At 35.6% G+C, this 22,880-nt stretch overlaps 1 protein-coding gene across 1 annotated transcript; it reads left to right on the top strand.

Annotated features, from left to right (window-relative positions):
• Positions 1-2,607: 2,607 nt before the first annotated feature.
• Positions 2,608-12,610, top strand: LOC124943099 (putative disease resistance protein RGA3). The gene is made up of 2 exons (XM_047483658.1): positions 2,608-2,956; positions 11,505-12,610. Exons 1-2 carry the CDS (start codon positions 2,608-2,610, stop codon positions 12,608-12,610), a joined length of 1,455 nt encoding a protein of 484 aa, XP_047339614.1.
• Positions 12,611-22,880: the final 10,270 nt, after the last annotated feature.

Here is a 22,880-nt window from a genome sequence, read left to right on the forward strand (position 1 = left end):
AGCCAAACCTTCCACAAGAAGAAGAACCCGCAACCCTACCCCCAGCACCAGCACCAGCAGCTCTTATTCAGTCGAGAGCGCCACGAGTAGAAAAGACGAAGAAGAAGAAGAAGACGAAGACGAAGAATCCTCTCCCCCAACTCCAACAGCAACAACTCCCCACGATAGATGTAGATTGGATCAACTTTCGAAGGAGCTAAATGAATTCAAAACTGTAATGAGAAAGGAACTGACTCTCTTCAAAACTGAAATGAGAAATGAAATAAGGCTCATCAAAACCGAAATGAGAGATGACATAATTCTCATTAAACGGATGTTAAAGCAACTACAGCAAGGGGAGAATGATGTGGTGAACACTGAGGACAATGATGTGGTGATTTTGGAGAAAGACAATGCTGTGCTTGTGGAGGAGAATGAAGTTGAGGTATGTATTTCTTGTATTTCCTTGAATTTGGATAATTGGTGCATTTCTTGCATTTCGACTAATTGAAGGCTTTTCTGTTTATTGTAGGATGGACAAGAGGAAGACAATGATGTGCTGATTTTGGAGAAAGACAATGTTGGGCTTGTGGAGGATAATGAAGTTGAGGTATGTATTTCTTGCATTTCCTTGCATTTGTATAATTGGTGCATTTCTTGCATTTCGACTTATTGAAGGCTTTTCTGTTTATTGTAGGATGGACAGGAGGAAGACAATGTTGGGCTTGTGGAGAAAAAAATTGTTGAGGAGGACAATGAAAATGAAGAGAAGACAGTTGAAGATGGTGTTAAAAATACTGAGGTATGCATTTCTTGCATTTGGTGCAATTCGCGCACTTTTCCTAATTCTTGCATTTGGACTAATTGAAGGGCTTTTCTGTTTATTGTAGGATGGACAGGAAAAAGACATTGTTGGTCTCTTGGAGAAAACCACTGTTGGGGAGGGGGAGGACAATGGCAATGAAGAGCAGACAGTTGAAGATGGTGAAAAAAATTTCGAGGTATGCATTTCTTGCATTTGGTGCAATTCGCGCACTTTTCCTAATTCTTTCATTTGGACTAATTGAAGGGCTTTTCTGTTTATTGTAGGATGGACAGGAAAAAGACATTGTTGGTCTCTTGGAGAAGAACACTGTTGGGGAGGGGGAGGACAATGAAAATGAAGAGCAGACAGTTGAAGATGTGGAAGAAAATTTCGAGGTATGCATTTCTTCCATTTGGTGCAATTCGCGCACTTTTCATATTTCTTGCATTTGGACTAATTGAAGCGTTTTTCATGTTTTTGTAGGATGGGCCGTTGTTGGAGATGGAGAATGTTGGGAATTTGGAGGAGAAGACAGTTGAAGATGGGCAAAAAAATTTCGAGGTATGCATTTCATGCATTTGGTGCAATTCGCGCACTTTGCCTATTTCTTGCCTTTGGACTAATTGAATGGCTTTTCTGGTTTTTGTAGGATGGGCTTTTGTTAGAAATGGAGAAGACAGTTGAAGATGGGGAACACAATACTGAGGTATGCATTTCATGCATTTGGTGCAATTCGCGCACTTTGCCTATTTCTTGCCTTTGGACTAATTGAAGGGCTTTTCTGGTTTTTGTAGGATGGGCTTTTGTTGGAAATGGAGAAGACAGTTGAAGATGGGGAACACAATACTGAGGTATGCATTTCATGCATTTGGTGCAATTCGCGCACTTTACCTATTTCTTGCCTTTGGACTAATTGAAGGGCTTTTCTGGTTTTTGTAGGATGGGCTTTTGTTGGAAATGGAGAAGACAGTTGAAGATGGGGAACACAATACTGAGGTATGCATTTCATGCATTTGGTGCAATTCGCGCACTTTACCTATTTCTTGCCTTTGGACTAATTGAATGGCTTTTCTGGTTTTTGTAGGATGGGCTTTTGTTGGAAATGGAGAAGACAGTTGAAGATGGGGAACACAATACTGAGGTATGCATTTCATGCATTTGGTGCAATTCGCGCACTTTACCTATTTCTTGCCTTTGGACTAATTGAAGGGCTTTTCTGGTTTTTGTAGGAAATGGAGAATGTTGGGAATTTGGAGGAGAAGGTGGAGGAGCAGGTGGAGGAGCAGGTGGAGAAGCAGGTGGAGAAGCAGGTGGAAGATAATGAAGATGATGTTGAAGAGAAGGTTGAAGAGAAGGTGGAAGAGGAGGTGGAAGAGGATTTCGTTGTGAAGAGGGGTAGGAAGGGGGTGCAGAGGGGTAGGAGGGTGGTGCAGAGGGTGGAGGATAATGAAGATGAGGTATGCAATTCTTGCATTTGGACTAATTGAAGACTTTTGTTGCCTAATTCAATGATTTCTTTGTAGGTGGACGATGATTTCGTTGTGAAGAGGGGTAGGAAGGGGGTGCAGAGGGGTAGGAAGGGGGTGCAGAGGGGTAGGAAGGGGGTGCAGAGGGGTAGGAGGGTGGTGCAGAAGAAGGTGGACGATCATTTCGTTGTACAGAAGAAGGTAGAGAAGAAGGAGGACAAGCGGATAGATGAGGATGTGGTGGTACTGGAAGATGCATCCCACATCCTATTTAAGAGAAAGAGGACGGCGTCGAAAGCTGTACTTAGTCCCTATGTCGTCCCTCGGCCAAGAAAGAAGACGATTGTTGTGGATCCTATGTCGACTTGTAATGAGCAACTGAGGAAAGAGTTCAGGAAAGAATTTGCGAAAGGGGCTACATTTAAAGACGTTCAACTCCCTGATGGTGCTGGAGACCTTAAGTTCTTCACTACAATTCTGAGGTTAAATAAGTGGCTAACTGATGTGGAGATGAATGCAGCAATTTGTCTGCTAAGAGCAAGAGCAGTCGCCTACCCTAAGTCGTACCCGGAGGATTTCACCATCTTAGATTGCCAGTTTGGCCCTTTGGTTACTTCATACTATGACGAATTTGTTGCTGACTCGGTTGATCCAGAAAAACCAGAAGGCCATACTTTCTCTGACGTCTTTTACCACTACCACTGGGGTAGAGAAGATAAACATATGCCCGGTTGGAGCAGTGTTGATGTTATTTACTTCCCCCTTAACCTCAACAACCTACACTGGGTACTGTGTGTTATTCGATTGCAAGAATGGAGAATTGATGTTTATGATTGCGATCAGACAATTTTCAATGATGAAGAATTAGGAAAATACATGAAAGCCATTTGTGAGATGTTGCCGCCCTTCCTTCATAAAGCAATGTCTGAAGTTGAAATGGCCAGGTATCCTAGCATGATAAATGAAACTTTTAGATTTCATAGAATCCCACACCCTGAAGTACCAAAAGCAGAATGGAGTGGGGACTGTGGCGTTTTTGTATTAATGTATTTAGAGTACCTGACTGCTAAACTTGGTCTAGAAAATTGCATATCAAAGAATATGCAAGTATATAGAGAAAAGTGGGCAGTCAGGTTGTACCACCAGATTTTAGAGCCATGAAGTTGTAAACACTGAATTATTGTTGTATATTGTTTTGTAAACACTGAATTATTGTTGTAACATGTTTTGTAAACACTGAATTATTGTTGTATATTGTTTTGTAAACACTGAATTCACGTGTTTATATATTTAACGTGGTTGTAATAGGTATCATAAAATTCACGTGTATTGTAATATAATTCACGTGAATTATATAAACACATGTATTACGTGTATTGTGTTCTGGAATTCACGTGGTTGTAATATAATTCACGTGTATTGTATTACGCGTGATTCATAACTCACGTGTATTACAATATGACTCACGCGTATTGTAATATTACAATACACGTGAATTACATTACAATACACGTGAATTATACACGTGAATTACATTACAATACACGTGAATTATACACGTGAATTACATTACAATACACGTGAATTAGCATTGTGCAATATATATGCGTGAGTCACTCACTGTATGGCCAACCTGTATGGAAATATCTGTATACAAATTTCAATCACCATACAATATTCGAAAACCAACAACAATCAATCACCATACAATATTCTAAAACCAACAACAATAATCAGTATACAATATTCAAAATTGCACAGACAATATTCATGTTTGTGGCTGAGATGATGGCGGCTGAGATGATGATGCTCTTGCAGCTCTTGCAGTAGAGGGTGCAAGCATTACTGATTTGCATGTTGCCCTGTTGTGACCCTGACCACCACATGAGCTACATCTTCTCGGCACCTTACGAATTTCACCTTGGGATGACCTACGCTTTGTTTGAGGACGCCCTTTCTTAACCTTAACAGGTGGTTTAAGGCACACTCGTTGCTTGATATGTTCTGGAATATCCCAATACTCTTCATGACAAACTGGATATATTGTTTCCGCGTAAGCATTGACCCACATTTCACTTGAGTAATACCTGAAACATAACAATTGAACATGTGAGAAATAAAGTTAGTTAGATAAATTCAATAGCAAATAATCTAAAGTAAACCTTGAGCAGAACTCATAGGCATCCAATCTATGGGTACGTGAAGCAGCCAGGGCATGAGTGCAAGGAAGACCAGATACATCAAATACCCTACAACTACAACTCATTCCTCTCAAGTCAACTTTATAATCAGATTCACCGTCATGGACATAAAACTCGAAACGGTTAAGTGGATGAACGTTATATAATCTGGCCTTCTCAGCTTGATCACGTAAGAACTTTTCATAATAAAAAGATAAACGTTCATTGTGATTGGAAGCTTTTTCTCTTCGACTGTTAAACCAATCTTGTAATGTGAATCTTAAATAATCAGCTAAGATTGATATGGGATACTTTCTAGCTTCCCTACTTTGACTATTGAAGCTCTCAGCGTAATTACTTGTCATTTGATTGTATCGTTTACCCGGAAAAAATGCACGACTCCATCTCTCAAACCCAATATCTGCCAAATACATAGCAATACGAGGGTCCTTAGCATTGATCTTGTCAAAATGCTGATTAAACTTCAAGATTGTGTATGCTTGAGAAGCCAAACCAAACTCGGCGTGGCAGTGATCGGTTTTGAATTTGGCCATAATATTCATCTTGATATGATATGTGCACGCACCGTGGTCAGCTTCTGGAAAAACAGCACACAAGGCATTGGCGATGCTTGGGTGTCTATCAGATACAAACACGAGATCATCAACCAATCCAATTGCATCTCTAAGTTTTTGCATGAAATAAGTCCAGGAGTTGTTATTTTCAGAATCAACAACGCCGAATGCAACAGGATAGAGTTGTTCATTCGCATCTAATGCTATCGCCACCAATAGCTGACCTCCAACCTTGTGCTTAAGAAAACTGGCATCGACGCACAATACTGGACGACAACAGTTTTTGAAACCCCTAATTGAGCAGCCTAAGGACATGAACATATACCTGAAATGACCGTGCTCATCCGTCTGGATGTCTGTTATGGTACCCGGATTGTTCTTCTCCAACATGTACAGGTATGATGGCAATTTACCGTAAGAATCTTCTACAGTTCCTCGCACCGCCATTAGGGCCTTTTCTCTAGACCGCCAAGCCTTATTATAAGACAACTTTATTCCATAAGTAGTCTGTATGTCTTCCATTATTTTCTTGGGCATGTGGTCATGGTGATGGTCCATGTACTTGCTCTTCATGCATTCCCCAAACACCCATGCTGGTGCTGGCCTTTGATTCTCTTGCCTCGTCACAATTGAACAGGTATGATCTTTTACGAATTTACGAATCTCAAACATTTCCGAGGAATTTACTCTGACAGCACGCAGTCTCCACTTGCAATTCTTATCCAAACATTTCACAACCCAAAGTTCTTTTTTTGACTTCAACACTTTGAATTCAAAATGATTAGTCATGGCATATTTATATAACCTCAGCTGAAGTTCTTTTTTATTCTCAAACAAAGAACTGACTTCCAATCCGATTCCGGTACTTACTGCCTCATGTAAAGGATTTTCACTACTTGGTATGTTACTAGCAACCCATTCACTGCAGCTTGGTTGAGTACGAACAACAACATTGTTTTGTTGTGTACTAGGAACCCAAGAACCGCTTGGATTTGGATTGGTACTAGGAACCCAATCAGAACTACTAGGTTGGGTAATAGGAACCCAATCATCATCAGCATCATCCCCCACATTCAGACGCAAATGTTCATCTTCAATGTCATTTTCAAAGAAAACCTCACGCTGCATCGGGAAGACGTCGGGGTCATCAATTTCTGGAACAGCTACACTTTCTTGAGTTGGTAGTGACTTCTCTACTAAGGATACACACAATGGAGTGCGGTTGTGGACTGAAACTGCTTCATGTAAAAAGAACTCCACATCCACATCTTTTTTTATATCAGTTATATAAGAAAATTTGGCAATCATGCCAGGAGCATTATACTTGGCTTGAAGCAATAAATCATATCTAGATTTGTCAACATCGGTAGCAGAATAAATTTGATCAACTAATTGGGCATAAGTAGAATTTTGGGGAACAATCATACCGCTGTTTGACTTTGCAGAAAAATGAGTAAGATCGTCCGTAGTTTTCCACTCTCCATCAAAGTAAAGAAGTACAGGTACTTGAGCTGCAATTGAAAACAGTTCAACAACATCACAAGAATTGAAAACAGTTCAACAACATTACCATAAATTAAGCACAACAAAAATAACAGAATTACTATCAAATAAAGTTCATTTTTAGTTATTCTAAGTTTGGATTTTAAAAGCCTCCAAATTTTAATCTGAAAGATAATACAATAATATATTATGTTAATTAAGAAAATATATCTTTTGTACATAATCATTTTGTCTATCAAAAACAACTTTAAATAAGAAAGTAGCAGCTACAGAGACAACAAATCCTAATCCTAAACCCTCTCTATATTATATTAAAGCTATAATTATTGTGTTAACCATAGGATGATGATAGGTAAATTGAGAATTTAGTCAAGGGTACAACACATACAAGTAAATAGACACCAACTAAATAACATCTTCAAATAAGTATTCAAATTGAACAAACTTTGTTTCTTACAAGACTCTAATGAAATCAAGTCTATCAGTACTAACAAATAATAACATATAACAATTGTTAAGTGTAAATGAACTAACTGAAAGAGAAATATGATTGAGTAAAGACTGTTTATACCAAAACCATATATATACCCAGCTTTATACTCTATCAAGTTCAAAATTTATCATCATTGTTAATAAATAAGCCAAGGTTCAATATATAAGAAACAAGCCATAGAAGTACAGGTTAGGGTTTGATGATAAACAATTTCAGATATTATTCTTCCTTTCAATTCAATTCATTTCTTCTATCTGAATCTTTCATCTCTCTTACTCTCTTAGTAATGATAACTAAGAGTGTTTACGTAGTCAAATCATTTCAATCATCCATAAATTACCCTTACTTTATTTGAATAGCATTTTAAATATTACATAAACATACCCATTTTGAGAACGAAGAGTAGTGGGTAAGCTGCTGCTGCTCGTGGTCGGGTTGTTCAGGGTATCGTGGTGTCGTCGTAGTCGTCCGCTGCTGCTGCTCGTGGTCGAGTTCTTCAGGGGAGGGTCGAGTCGGAGTGGCGAAAGCGAGAGAAGAGAGAAGGGGAAATTAAGGATTCGTGGTTTTGTTATAAATTAGGGCACAAAAATAATATATACGATGAAAGACGTGAATTGTTATTCACGTGTTTCATCTAAAACACGTGAATAAACTCACGCGTTTTATTGTGAAATGCATTCACGTGTTTCATCTAAAACACGTGAATAAACTCACGCGTTTTAATGTGAAATGCATTCACGCGTTTCATCTAAAACGCGTGAGTTTATTCACGCGTTTTAGATGAAACACGTGAATAGCAACATTGTTCCTTGTTCCTTGTTGTTTGAGTTATGTGGAGAATATGCGTGAATAACAACATTGTTCCTTGTTGTTTGAGTTATGTGGCGAATAACAACATTGTTCCTTGTTGTTTGATTATACACAATACGCGTGAGTTATGAGGATAAGTTATGATATTGTTAACATAAGTAATAAAGCATAAATAGAAGAATATTCAGTAATATAAACCACCATAAATCATAAATATCCAAATTAAGTATTGTTATAAACCATAAATATCATAAATATCATAAATAAGCCATAAATAGAAGAAGAACAGTAAGTCTAAACAACTCCAAATTAAGTAAGCAAATGCTGCAAATCACAAGCAGCAACAGATTGAAGCAACTTTGTATGAGGAACAACATGTTCATCCAATATGCTTGACAAAGCAGCCGCTGTCTCAAAAGCCAATTGTCGGGGAGAACATCAAAATCCTTTTCAATTGATCGATACCTGCTGTCTATCTCGAAGTATACTATTATAGTTTTCGCATCCCTTGGCTCAGCAAATGGATAATCTGGATTATCCGATTCTTTAATAGTACCACCTCCAGCAACTATTAACTCAATGAGATCCTGTTTGTAAAGTGTGTTGAAATTCCCTACAAATATAAAAATGTAACCGTCGAACAGTTTCGAACGCTGAAAAACCAACAAAGAAGATAATTTCAGTTATCATGCAAAAAAAGAAAAAGTACAGATAGGAGGAATAATACCAAACTCACATTATTCAACAACAGAAGTCTGCCTTTTCTAGGACCACCTTGGGCTCCATGATTATCATGTTTAACCTCATAAGGTTCCTCATCAACACAGTTTTCGGTTTCCAATGATGATTTTATCCCTAAACAAATGTGTATGAAAATAATTTTTAATCTAATTTAACAGACATATGTATGAAAATAATCTTGTTAACAGAGACTCACAATCAATAGTAAGGACCCATTTCCCGTTCAGAATTGCCTTCAATACTTTTTGAGTTCGGCCGCATGCACCATTGGGATCAGTGTAAGCAATAACATGAGTTACATCTTCTCTCCACTTCGGAGACACCCTTGCACCAAAAGTGCGAGCAAATTCAACTATCAACAACTGTGTAAAACAATAATATAATGGTTATTACATACAAAACTAGTTAATATGGACATAGTAGAGAGAATAGAACATACATTATTTTCAGGTGATAATTGATTGGGACATAAGGTCATAACAGTGTTTGTTGCCTGCATATTATAAAAAAAAAAAAGAGTTGAACGAACTGAGAAAACAATTTTATTAACAACCATTTTAATACATACCATTTTGTTGAACGAACTGAGAAAACCACACGGCAGCTCCTGATCTAAATACTACAATATCCATCATTATAAACAGCAGAATATACATCAATAGCTAACCATACAATATTCATGTAATTGAAAATCAACAATCAATCAGTATATATAGGAAAACCAAACCTTAAACCCTAAATACAACAATATCCATGAATATGAATGGCAGAATATACATCGAAACCTAACCCTAAACATAAATACTATAATATCTATCAATATAAATGGCAAAATATACATCAAAACCTAACCCTAAACCTAAATACATCAATATCCATTATAAACAGCATAATATACATCAAAACCAAACCCTAAACCTAAATACATCCATATAAATGGCAGAATATACATCGAAACCTAACCCTAAACCCAAATACTTCGATATACATAGGAAACGGCATAATATACATCAAAACCAAACCTTTACCCCTAAATACACCAATATCCATGAATATAAACGGTAAATATACATCAAAACCTAACCCTAAACCTAAATACTTCGATATACATAGGAAACGGCATAATATACATCAAAACCAATCCTTTAACCCTAAATACATCCATATCCATGAATATAAACGGTAAATATACATCAAAACCTAAGTCTAAACCCTAAGCCCTAAATTGACCTGATGATGTTGAAGAACGATGATGTTGGAAGGATCTCGAAGATGTTGAGGAACGATGATGTTGAGGAACAATGATGTTGAGGAACGCTGATGTTGAGGAACGATGATCTTGATGGATGTGGGAATGGAAAGTCGGCCGCAGTCGGAGTGGGAGGGAGAATCGGGGAGGTTTTGTTTAAAATTAGGGCGTGAAAATTATATATAAGACTAAAGACGCGATTTACCATGCACGCGATTTAATCTAAATCGCGTGAGTTCATCACCGCGATTTAGATTAAATCGCGTGCATGGTAAATCGCGTACATTTAAAAACGCGAATTACGAATCACGCGTTTCATCTAAATCGCGGTGATTAACTCACGCGATTTAGATGAATCGCGTGATTGGTAATTCGCGTCTTTGAGCGTAAGAAATGGCGCCGAAGGGGTATTTCCGACATTTCGCAGGGCAAAAGGGCCCTTTTTGCCAACTTTAGTAGGCGGGGGCCCTTTTTGGAATTTCCCCTGTTATGGGGGCCATTTCATCAAATTTCCCCTTAAATTCCTAATAAAAGGTAAAATAAGTATTTGACCTGTTAACAATAATATAGAGGAAGAATACATATCTCTACTACTGGGAGACAGCGATTGGGAGAGCGAGATGGTCTCTGTGGCTGACATGGAATTAATAAATAAAAATATAATAATAATTAAGACACGCTCCTTTTATTAATTAATTTCTCTCTCCTCTTATTAAATAATTTCTCTCTATTTCTAAAAATTAATTTATCCCATTTATCTCTATTCTCACTATTATTATTTTACTCATTTATTTGATATTTATTCTCTCAATTTAACGTTAAAATAACTCAATAATTTACCACAAACTCTCACATTAAATATTTTAATAATATGTTTAAATAAACTCTAAACTCTAAACCCCAAATCTTAAACCTTAAATTCTAAACCTAGTTGAATTATGAATTTATCTATTTTATTTTATTTTTATGATTTTTCAATTCATTTATTTATCAAATATTTTTTTATTTATTCTTTATGGCTCTTTTTCTTTTTTTTATTAATTTTTCTATTGACTTATTAATATTTTTTCACAATTTTTTTTTTTTAATTTCACCCTGTCCGCAAGGTAGACTAGCCAGTCGTTGGAATTATATAATAGAAAAATTATTTAATGAAAAATGATAGAGAGTGCGACTTGAGAAAGCGAATGATCCAGCGATGCTGGTTGACAGGTAGAATATTCTCTCTCCTATTATTAATTATTTTCTCTCTCCTATTATAAATTATTTTCTCTCTCCTTTTATTAAATAATTTCTATCCTATAAAATAATAAAAAAAAGAAAAAAGAGGACATAAAAAATAAATAAAAAATATTTGATAAATAAAGGAATTGAAAAGTCATAAAAATAAAATAAATATAAAAAATATAAATTCATAATTCAACTAATTAGTGATATTAATTAGGGTTTAGGATTTAGAATTTAGTATTTAGGATTTAGGGTTAGAGTTTAAGGTTTAGAATTTAGAGTTTAGGGTTTAAGGTTTAGAATTTATTTAAAAAATATTTAATGTGAGAGTTTGTTGTAAATTATTGAGTTATTTTAAATGAGAGATAATAGATGAAGAAAAGGCGGAAGCACGCTCAGAAGAATTGCAGAGAAAAGTTAAAGAAAAATTGAGCGGAAAAGATATTTGCTTGTATTGGATGATGTTTGGAATGAAGAGGTTGAGGCATGGAGGAGGTTGAGATCTATTTTGGATTGTGGATCAAATGGTGCTTTTGTCCTTACAACGACACGTAAAGGAAATGTGGCAGAAATCATGGGAACAATTCAACCTTTTGAATTATCCTCTCTCTCTCAAGATAATTGTTGGTTATTATTCGAAGAATGCGCAGAACCAAAACTTCCAAACTTTATTAATATTGGTAAAGAAATAAGTAGAAAATGTATGGGTGTTCCCTTAGTTACCAATGTCTTGGGAAGCCAATTGCGATTCAATTGTGACGAAAAGGAATGGCGCAGAATAAGAGACAGTGAGATACGGGAGATTTCACAAAATGAAAATTTAATTTTGTCTATTCTAAGATTGAGTTATTATGATCTCCCTTATCATTTGAGAAGATGTTTTGTGTTTTGTGCTATATTTCCCAAGGATGCTGAAATTGAAAAGGTGAGATTAATCCAATTGTGGATGGCCCATGGTTTAATTCCTACAGTTAAAAACCAAGAAGTGGAAGATATTGGGAATACAATTTGGAATGAGTTGTGTCGGAGATCCTTTTTTCAAGACGAGAAATTCGATCAATCTGGAAATGAAATATGTAAGATGCACGATCTTATGCATGATCTTTCCGAATCTGTTATGAAAGATGAATGTTATACTTTGGATGTTAATAACTCAAGTGATGGTTTAAAACGAGATATACGTCATCTAACGGTAAGGGTTAATGAATTTGTCAAAACATCACTTCGTTCTCTTAAGAAAATTGGAGGGTTGCAATCACTAATCCTCAATGGCAGAGATGTTAAAGGAAATGTCACAGAGAAGATTTGTTTGAGTGTCTTGAAGGAACTTTCGGCTTTAAAGGAACTTTCGGCTTTACGTGTCCTTGAACTAAGCTGTATTAAAGTTAATGGAGATCATTATATGGGACATCTAAAACATCTGAGATACTTAGATATTTCCTATAGTTACGTGATAATATTGCCTGATAGTATATGTGATCTTTTGAACTTACAGACTTTGAAACTCAATAGGTGTATTATGCTTGAAAGTTTGCCCAGAAATACAAAAGATCTCATTAGCCTACGACATCTTTATTTGTAGGATTGTAATAGATTAAAATATATGCCTAGAGGGATGGGGCAATTGAAACATCTGAAGACGTTAAACTTGTTTGTGATAAGCAATAAGGAGAGAGATGGCCAACTAGATGAATTAAAAGAATTGGATATCGGCGGATCTTTGAAAATTAAGAACCTTGGAAGTGTTAATGACGTATCTATAGAAAGAGGGATAAGTATGGCTAAAATGTCGAGTATCAATCGATTGGAGTTGGAATGGAGAACTATCTATGAAGATGATGATTATGAGAGCACGAGAATTAGAGATGAGAAAATTGGTGAAGCTCTAGAGGTTTCAACTGCAAGGCTGAAGAAATTGAAAATGAGTGGTTACAAAGGTGTGAATCCCCTTAAATGGGTGAACAATGTGAATACGATTGCTAGTAGCAGCGTTGACAATGAAATGATAGTACTATTCCCTTTGTTAGAGTATTTGGAGATTTGGAGGATGAATAATTTGAGGGAATTGGTGTCTCCTACTATTCCTAGTGCCGGAGCATTCCCTAATCTATCCAGGTTGGTGATACATGATTGTCCAAAGCTAGGGGCCTTGCCACCGCATCTCAAATCACTCAAACATGTAAGAGTTGAAGGTGAATGTTCGGATGAGTTGTTATATAGCATCTCAAATCTGTGTGCTCTCATTCATCTCGAACTACATTATATGAACGAAAGAAGTGTTTTATTTGGAGCTGGTAAAGCATCCTCATCATCGTCGTCAACCCTTGCGGACAATAATAATAATAATAATAATAATAATAATAATAATAATAATAATAATGAAGCACAATTAGGAGGAGGAGTATGCTCAACTTTCCAATCTCTTCAATATCTGACTATTTGGCAGTGCAAGAAGTTAAGGAGTTTGTTTGATGAGGGAATGAAAGAGATATCAAAGATTAGTGGCTGCCAGAACAAACACTTCTTCAACTCTCTAACGGAATTGACTATTATGGATTGTCCGGAGTTGATGATATCAGTTGAGGAATTTGTTGGAAACCTCAATATTAATAATAATAATTCACTATAGAGTTTGAATATTAGAGAATGTCCTAAGTTGGTGTCTTCAGAAGAAGCAGAAGAAGCGGACGATGTTAGCGCACTCCTGCGTTCCCTTTGAACCAGACTTGATCTTGAGAACTTCGATATAAATAGATATTATTTTGGAGGAGGAATAGAATTCATTAGAAGATTCAATTAGAAGGTACCGTATACAAATATTAATTGCATCTATTATTAACTATTTAATGACTTGTAATTAATTTCTTGACATACATATACAGTGATAACCTAAACGAGTAGAAGACTCAACAAGGAGGCACGTTAAGGTAATTCTTATTTACTTGAAGTTCAGAGTAAATAGTTAATCTATTGGAAAACAAACACCAAGAGCAGAGCATACTGGCCCATATATATAACCAAATTGGTATGTAGAGCCCTGTTTCTATGATTTTATTTTTAAACCAATCCATTATATAATGGTCATATTCACAGTATAACATATGTTATATAACCAAATTGGTATGTAGAGCTCTGTTTCTGTGATTTTATTTTTAAACCAAAAAAGATAATTTTAACTTCCATCTGGTTTCCACTTTCCAATCCATTATATAATTGTCATATTCACAATATAACATATGTTATATAATCTTTTGCATCAGGAATCTTCTTCTGCTGGTAGAAAGTGGGGAAGTTATTGTTCATGCGTCAAACTACGAATAAGCCAACTATTGTATAATAGGATTTGATCTAATTTTCTTTGCACTTTTAATTTTATTTACATATTTAATTTGATGCATATATAATTAGATCTTTGTTGATCAGAAAATGTGTAAAAAGTAAATTATTTGGGTAAATGGATAGAGAATCTATTGCGATATTTTAGTTAATGATTCGAAAGATAATGATATAAAAGGTCACGATCTAGATCCTGAAACATATATTAAGTGTTATGAAATGTGTTTGCCTTTCTGAAATTTCAGTTATCATACATAGTCTTCAATTCTTGCACTTTTCTTTTCAATATTATATATACATTCAAATCTAACCTAATGTTCAACTTATTTGTGCAGGAAACACCATTTATAGTCAAGAACAATTTCAAATTTCTGAAAAATTCATAATCTGTCAGTCTTAATAATAATAGAAATTGAAATGAAAAGAAAAAGAAAAAAGTATGGAGAAGACATAAGATATATTAATGTGAAATCTAAGATGAATTATAGATTTTGAAATTGTTTATAACTCTAAAGTGAGTTGTCATTGCTAGCCAGAGTTCATTTTAATTCAAAATTACACATATTATTTTTAGTATGCAATAGTAAACTATATATGTACCCAAAAGGCAACCATTCTCTAAATTGTTTTATGGATGCAATTCACCTCCTCCAATAACAACACAAATTCTGAATTCAGACTCAAACCCTCAAATCTTGATTTGTGTTGTTTAACCCCGCATTAAGCCTTTAAGTATAAATAAATTTTGAAAATGAGACTAATTAAGTTAAGTTTCTAAATTTTTAATTGCGATCTAATAAGGTGTTTTAAATTATGCATCATCAGGTTAGCTTCATATTCTTAAAACTCCTCTGGCAACATCTTCTACAAACTAGAAACTGCCAAAATAAAAGGAATTAATGAGCTAATAAAGATCTTTAATGAAATCAATTTAAAACTCCTAATTGTTTTTTCTTTAATAATAGGAGATTCTTAGATGCATGGTCTATTGTTAGGTTAAAAAAGATTTAGATGTTTTGATAAATAAAACAAATTCTTAAGATGAAGATATGTATAGTGTCTTTCCACCGATTCTGAATGTTTATCTTCTAGCTATGGGTTCCATCTCATAAAAGTGGTCGTAATATACTTGATCTTCACCGTTATTATTATTCTTTTACTATTTTATTGTACTTTTCTATTTTCTAAGGGATGTGTATCATTATAATTAGTATTATAAAAATGGACTAATTAGACTGGCTATTAAAAGGTAATACTGTATATATGATTTTCATTTAAAATATCATAATCTAACAAAAGATTAATTATGAAAGAAAATTGTTATGCTGGTCTTCTTTATAAATAAGCTTAAAAATAAAAAAGTTAATATCACTTTCTTATATTTATAATGCTTTTTATTTTTATTTTAATTTGTTCAAATACTTTTAGTAGTTGGTGTACCATAGTTTCATGTTATAGTTATTTTTTTTTATTATTTAAAATTCAAATTATCAATTCAACTTATCTTCATAAATTATTGTTCACTTATTCAAAATTTTATACTGACATAATATTATTAATAGTTGACTTCACAATAAATTTAGTATTAAAAATATTTTACAAAAAAAAGTATTTTCAATTTACTTAATTTATTTTAGTATTAAAAATATTTACAATGAATTATGATCTAATAACCAATCACACATCTAAAATATTTGCGTGACTTAAGAGTCAATATTCTAAAAGTTAGGATACTATACCAAACTAAATAAATATTGTGATTGTATTACTAGACATAAGATTAAGTTGAGGTTGATATCCAAAACATTATATATAATTCGAAAATTTCTTTTAACAAATAAGGTCCTTCACTAAGTGATTGAGCATTTAACTGCAAATTTCCCGGTAGAACCATTTGTGTTTTCCACCGTGAAGCTTCATAAAATAGAAGGAAAAACAAGTTTTCATAAAATATTTATTTCTTATTATGTTTGCCCTATCAGTTGAGTCGTGCAAGTTTTCTAAAAATTTATTTTTACGTTTACTCTAGAGTTTTTAAAGATCAAGAAAACAACTTATATAATTGGTTCAGCTTGAGAAGTCATGCCTCTTTCAAATATAAGGTCATTATGGAGATATAAAATTATATATTCATATTAACATCTTGCTCTCACATTCCTCTATTTTCTTCTTATTAACATGATTTCACGAACCTAATATGTTGTTGGTGGTAATAAGTTCAATATTATTTATTTTATGCCTTTTTTATTTTATGTTGATCTGATGCTTAAATTAACTTGTAGAGTTTTATTATTTTATTAATGTATTTTTAAGTGTTGGAGAAATCGAATAATAGCACTTGTTTAGCAATTCAGAAATAAACAAGCTACAACAAGGCCTAACAATTCTTTTTCTCTTTTGTGTAATCAAATAGGCAGCCAAAACAATTGAGCATCAAACAATCACAGAAACAGAGAACAGGACACCAAGATTTTACGTGGAAAACCCAAATTAGGTAAAAACCACGGGACACTTCGGCCACTTAAATCATCCACTATATCAAATGGGTATACAATGTAGTTCAATACAAGCCTAGAGGTAATCTAACAAAAGTTATCAATTGACCTCATCCTAACTTGTCATTCACATACATTATCATCATCACTAAATATGGCTAACCAAATGGAGAAGAGATAAAGGAAATCAGAAGAAGAACCTGCTGCTTCAATGGAGGAATTGCTGCTTCAATGGAGGAAGAACTGGTGGAAGAGAGAGAGAGAGAAAAATCAACCCAAAAACTGCTGTGTTTTTTTTCCTTAATTAAATATGCCCTAATGGGCTTTATTAATTTGTTAGGCCCAGCTGCCAAATGAGCTGACCCAACAAATCTCCCCCGTCATCGCAACTTCGCGGGCTCCAATAAACCCGCTCTCTCCCGACAATCTTCAAACTTGTCCTTAGGCAAGGATTTCGTAAACATATCGGCACCATTCTCACTTGTATGAATCTTCTCCAAGTTTAGCTCTTTTGCCTCAAGCACATCACGTATCCAATGATATCTCACGTCGATGTGTTTGGATCTCGAATGAAAAGCTGAATTCTTTGAGAGATGAATGGCACTTTGACTGTCGCAAAACAAAGTAAACTTCTCTTGCTTTTGGCCCAACTCTTGTAGAAACTTCTTCATCCATAACACCTCTTTACATGCCTCGGTAGCTGCAATATACTCAGCTTCTGTAGTAGACAAAGCAACACACTTTTGTAACCTTGATTGCCACGAAACAGCACCGCCTGCAAAGGTAACCAAAAAACCTGATACAGATTTTCTTGAATCAACATCACCTGCCATATCAGAATCTGTAAAACCTTCCAAAATAGGAGTATCACTTCCGAAGCATAAACGTGCTTTCGAAGAGCCTCGAAGATATCTGAGAATCCACTTAACAGCCAACCAATGTTCTTCTCCCGGGTTAGAGAGATACCGACTAACAACACCAACTGCGTGTGCTATGTCCGGTCTTGTACATACCATGGCATACATAAGACTACCAACTGCAGAGGCATAAGGTACATTCTTCATTTCATCTTTCTCTTTCTCACTTGTAGGACATTGTTTAGAACTTAACTTGAAATAACCTGCAAGTGGAACTGAAACCGGTTTTGCATTTTTCATTGCAAACCTCTCAAGTACCTTCTCAATGTACTTCTCTTGTGATAGCCAAAGTGTTCTGTTCTTTCTGTCTCTTGTGATTTCCATACCTAGGATCTGCTTCACTGAACCCAAATCTTTCATTGCAAAAGACTTGTTCAAATCCCTTTTAAGCTTCTCAATTTTCGCAATATCTTGTCCAACAATCAGCATATCATCAACATAGAGCAGAAGAATAACATAATCATCAACACCGTATCTCTTGATGAAAACACAATGATCAGAAGTAGTCTTACTGTACCCATTTACTTCCATGAAGGAGTCAAATTTCCTGTACCATTGTCTAGGCGCTTGTTTGAGCCCATACAAGCTTTTCCTCAACCTGCAGACAAGATCTTCTTTACTTTTAACTTTGAAACCCTCAGGTTGTTCCATATAGATCTCTTCCTCCAAGTCACCATGGAGAAATGCAGTCTTCACATCCAGTTGTTCAATTTCCAAATCTTGACTAGCAGCCAATGCTAACACAACTCTGATGGATGACCTCTTCACAACCGGTGAGAAGATCTCTTCAAAATCAATCCCTTTTTTCTGTCCAAAGCCCTTCACAACCAGTCTTGCTTTGTATCGAGGTTGTGAGCTATTCTCTTGGTGCTTCAACTTGAATACCCACTTGTTCTTCAAAGTCTTCTTTCCATTTGGAAGTTTCACCAAGTCATAAGTTTCGTTCTTTTGCAAGGAATTTATCTCTTCTTGCATTGCCACCGACCACTTGTTCTTGTTTTCATGAGACAATGCTTCTTGATAGGTTTTTGGTTCTCCCCCGTCAGTCAACATCACATACTCATTGGGAGGATACCTACTAGAAGGTTGTCTCTGCCTACTAGATCTTCTAATATACTGATCATCAAGTGGCTCTAGAGAACTATCATCATCTTGTTCAGCTTTCTCTGTTGGCTCAGCATCAACTAAAGGAGTCTCATCAACCTCAACTTGGGCATTCTCCACATCATTGGGTTGTGATTGTGGTGTACGAATCCTACCATTGTCAGGCAATTCATTCTCTGTAGACTTCGGCTTTTCCTTTTTCTCAAAGTCTTCAATGGTCTGATCTTCAAAGAATACCACATCTCTACTTCTAATGAGTTTCTTGTTAACCGGATCCCAACATCGGTACCCAAATTCTCCATGACCATACCCAATAAAGATACACTGTCTCGTCTTGCTATCAAGCTTAGCTCTCTCATATCGAGGAACATGAACAAACACTTTACAACCAAAAACTCTCAAGTGATCATAAGAAACGTCTTTACCTCTCCAAACTCTTTCTGGAACGTCGCCATCTAAAGGAGTTGAGGGTGAAAGGTTTATCAGATCAACCGATGTCTTCATTGCTTCTCCCCAAAAGGATTTTGGCAGGTTAGCATGAGACAACATACACAAAATTCTCTCATTGATAGACCTGTTCATCCTCTCTGCAACTCCATTCTGTTGAGGTGTTTTTGGCACAGTCTTCATAAGATTGATCCCATGACTTTTACAGTATTCCACAAATGGTCCTCTGTATTCGCCACCATTGTCCGAACGAACACATTTCAACTTCTTCCCAGTTTCTCTCTCCACTTCATCATGAAACAACTTGAAGTAATCCAATGCTTGATCCTTAGTCTTCAAGCAATATGCCCACACCCTCCTTGAGCAATCATCGATAAAAGTGATGTAATAATGAGCATCACCTAAAGTAAAGGAATCCATAAAACATATGTCTGTGTGAACCATATCTAGGATATTGGGCTTCCTAGATGGAGAGAAACTTTTGAAGGAAACTCTATGTTGCTTACCAACTAAGCAATCTGTGCATGTCTTCAAATCTGTGGACTTTAAGCCCTGGAGATCGATTGTCTTGGAGAGAACTCGCATGCCATTCTGACTTAAGTGACCAAGTCTCTTATGCCAAAGCTGTGATGAACAATCATTAACTGCATTTGCTTCTCCACCGTAAGACTTAGTCTCTGTCACATAAAGAGAACCGACCTTCTTTCCTTTAGCTATCACCAAAGATCCCTTAGTGAGTTTCCATTTTCATTCACCAAAGTAACTATGATAGACCTCATCATCAAGAATATCAGTAGAGATCAAATTCATCCGAATATCAGGAACATGTCGAACATTCTTCAAAAGTAGCTTGCACGAAGTGTTAGTATCCAAACAGACATCTCCTTTTCCAACAATCTTACACGTAACATGGTTTTCCAACGTCACTGAACCAAACTGTCCACTAGTGTAAGAAGCAAATATATCACAACGATGGGTGACATGATAAGAAGCACCTGAGTCTACCACCCATTGTGTATCTTGAGAAACAAGGTTGATACTATCATTGTCGTAAACAATATAGATGTCGTTACCACCCACATCTGCAACCTTACTACTTCCATCTTGCTTATTCTCCTTTTGTTCCCGCTTCAAAGATCTGCACTGATACTTCTTGTGTCCTGGCTTGCCACAATGATAACATGTAATCTCTTTTCTCGAGTTGGATGTTTCCCGTGACCTGTCTGAACTGCCACTGCGATTCTTTGGAGTTTTACTTTTACTTCTACCTCTTTTCTCAGTCACGAACACATGACTTGGAGTCGAGAAGCCCTGTTCTTTTCTTCTAGCCTCTTCATTCAGCACGCTCTCTTTCATCATTTTCAAAGTGAGCTTACCTTGTGGAACAGAATTGGTAATTGAAACCACAAGTGTTTCCCAACTATCAGGCAGAGAATTAATCAAACACATAGCATGAAGCTCATCATCAAATTTCATTCCTATCGCAGCCAACTCATTTAGAATCCCCTGAAAAGCATTTAGATGCTCAGACATAGAAGACCCATCTTGATATTTCAACGAGCAAAGCTTCCTAAATAGAAATGCTCTGTTTTGAGTGTTGTTCTTCTCATACAGCTCACTCAAAATAGTCCACACCTTATAAGCATTAACTTCAGTAGCCACATGCTGATACACACTGTTGTCAACCCATTGCCTGATTTTACCAACTGCCTTTCTGTTCAGCTTCTTCCAATCTCCATCTGTCATAGCCTCTGGTTTGACTTTATCACCCAAAATAGTGTCTTCATAATCATAATTACACAATAAGTCCTCCATCCGTGACTTCCAGATTGTGTAATTGGTAGCTGTGAGTTTGATCATCGTTCCATTACTGCTCAACGATTCTTCCATTTGAATTATACAAAAATCACCACCAAACGAATTCAGCTCTGATACCACTTGTTGGAGAAATCGAATAATAGCACCTGTTTAGCAATTCAGAAATAAACAAGCTACAACAAGGCCTAACAATTCTTTTTCTCTTTTGTGTAATCAAATAGGTAGCCAAAACAATTGAGCATCAAACAATCAAAGAAACAGAGAGCAGGACACCAAGATTTTATGTGGAAAACCCAAATTAGGTAAAAACCACGGGACACTTCGGCCACTTAAATCATCCACTATATCAAATGGGTATACAATGTAGTTCAATACAAGCCTAGAGGTAATCTAACAAAAGTTATCAATTGACCTCATCCTAACTTGTCATTCACATACATTATCATCATCACTAAAGATGGTTAACCAAATGGAGAAGAGATAAAGGAAATCAGAAGAAGAACCTGCTGCTTCAATGGAGGAATTGCTGTTTCAATGGAGGAAGAACTGCTGGAAGAGAGAGAGAGAAAAATCAACCCAAAAACTGCTGTGTTTTTTTTTTCCTTAATTAAATATGCCCTAATGGGTTTTATTAATTTGTTAGGCCCAGCTGCCAAATGAGCTGACCCAACATTAAGTGTGACAGGTGTTATAATAAGACACAAATAAATCACCATGTCAACAACAGATCATCATGACAATGAGAGTCATGATCATGGAATGATCACGAGGAGAACAAAAAGATTAATCGTGGTTGTGTCTTTGGCTGTGGTTATGGTTTTCGGTTTCGCATTGTTTCTTCTTCAGGCTTTGGGTAGTTAATATCACAACTTCTTCCGGTGAAGTTGAACTTTTGAGGCGGGTTTCATTTTTTTTAAGTGGATCATCGTTTATTACTTGGAGGAAGTTGATGTTATTTTATATTAATTGAAGGATTATTCATTGCAGGATGCAATTTGATCGTGTTAATAGAGAAGCAATGGATGGATCCGCTGAATGGAGACGAATGTATGATGAATAAGTCGAGAAGGGTTCCATGTGCATTAAGGAATTAACCGAGGTTTGGATCATCTCTTTTGTGATAAACTCCTATTTGTTTTTTCTTTAATGTTGGGACATAAGAAATTCTTAGTGTAAGTATTTTTTTACTCAGAAAATAAACTTAGTATATACTTGGGTTTTGTTGTTTACTTTGGCTTAAAACAAATATTTTTATTTATTTTTAATTTTTAAAAAAATGAGTGATGCATATGAAAAGGAGTTCAACTTTAAAGAGGATGATGGAGGAAAGTGGTGCTAATGTAAAAGTAAGAAGGCACACAAAAAACTAGCTAGAAAATGTAAATGTTCTTTTAGTTTTGGATCCATAATTGATCCAAATGAAAGATATCCCATGTGAAAAAATAAAAATAATAACTTTGACTATCTAAATGCTAAGTTATTATGATCGCCCTTATCAAAAGGTTTATGTTAAAACCAAGACTTGATCGAGAGAATATTTCACAATGATAATGTAAATGAAAAAAAGATTATCCAAATGTGGATACATGACCTATACTTTAATTCCTACCAACAAAAAAACAGCTAGTAGAAGATGTTGGAAACACAACTTGAATTGAAGATATTTTTTCAAGATCACTACCAGACTTAGTCTCCACTGATGAGATTTGATTCACAGATATTTTGCAAAGTTTTC

This window comes from Impatiens glandulifera, chromosome 6 (genome assembly GCF_907164915.1).
Source record: "Impatiens glandulifera chromosome 6, dImpGla2.1, whole genome shotgun sequence".
NCBI lineage: Eukaryota > Viridiplantae > Streptophyta > Magnoliopsida > Ericales > Balsaminaceae > Impatiens > Impatiens glandulifera.

Bases quoted from the DNA above. Each gene is read 5' to 3' on its own strand.
- LOC124943099 (XM_047483658.1), top strand. From the start codon at position 2,608: ATGTCGACTTGTAATGAGCAACTGAGGAAAGAGTTCAGGAAAGAATTT. The intron at 2,957-11,504 runs GTAGAGAAGATA...TTTGGAATGAAG, and splicing joins CTTTTACCACTACCACTGGG to AGGTTGAGGCATGGAGGAGG.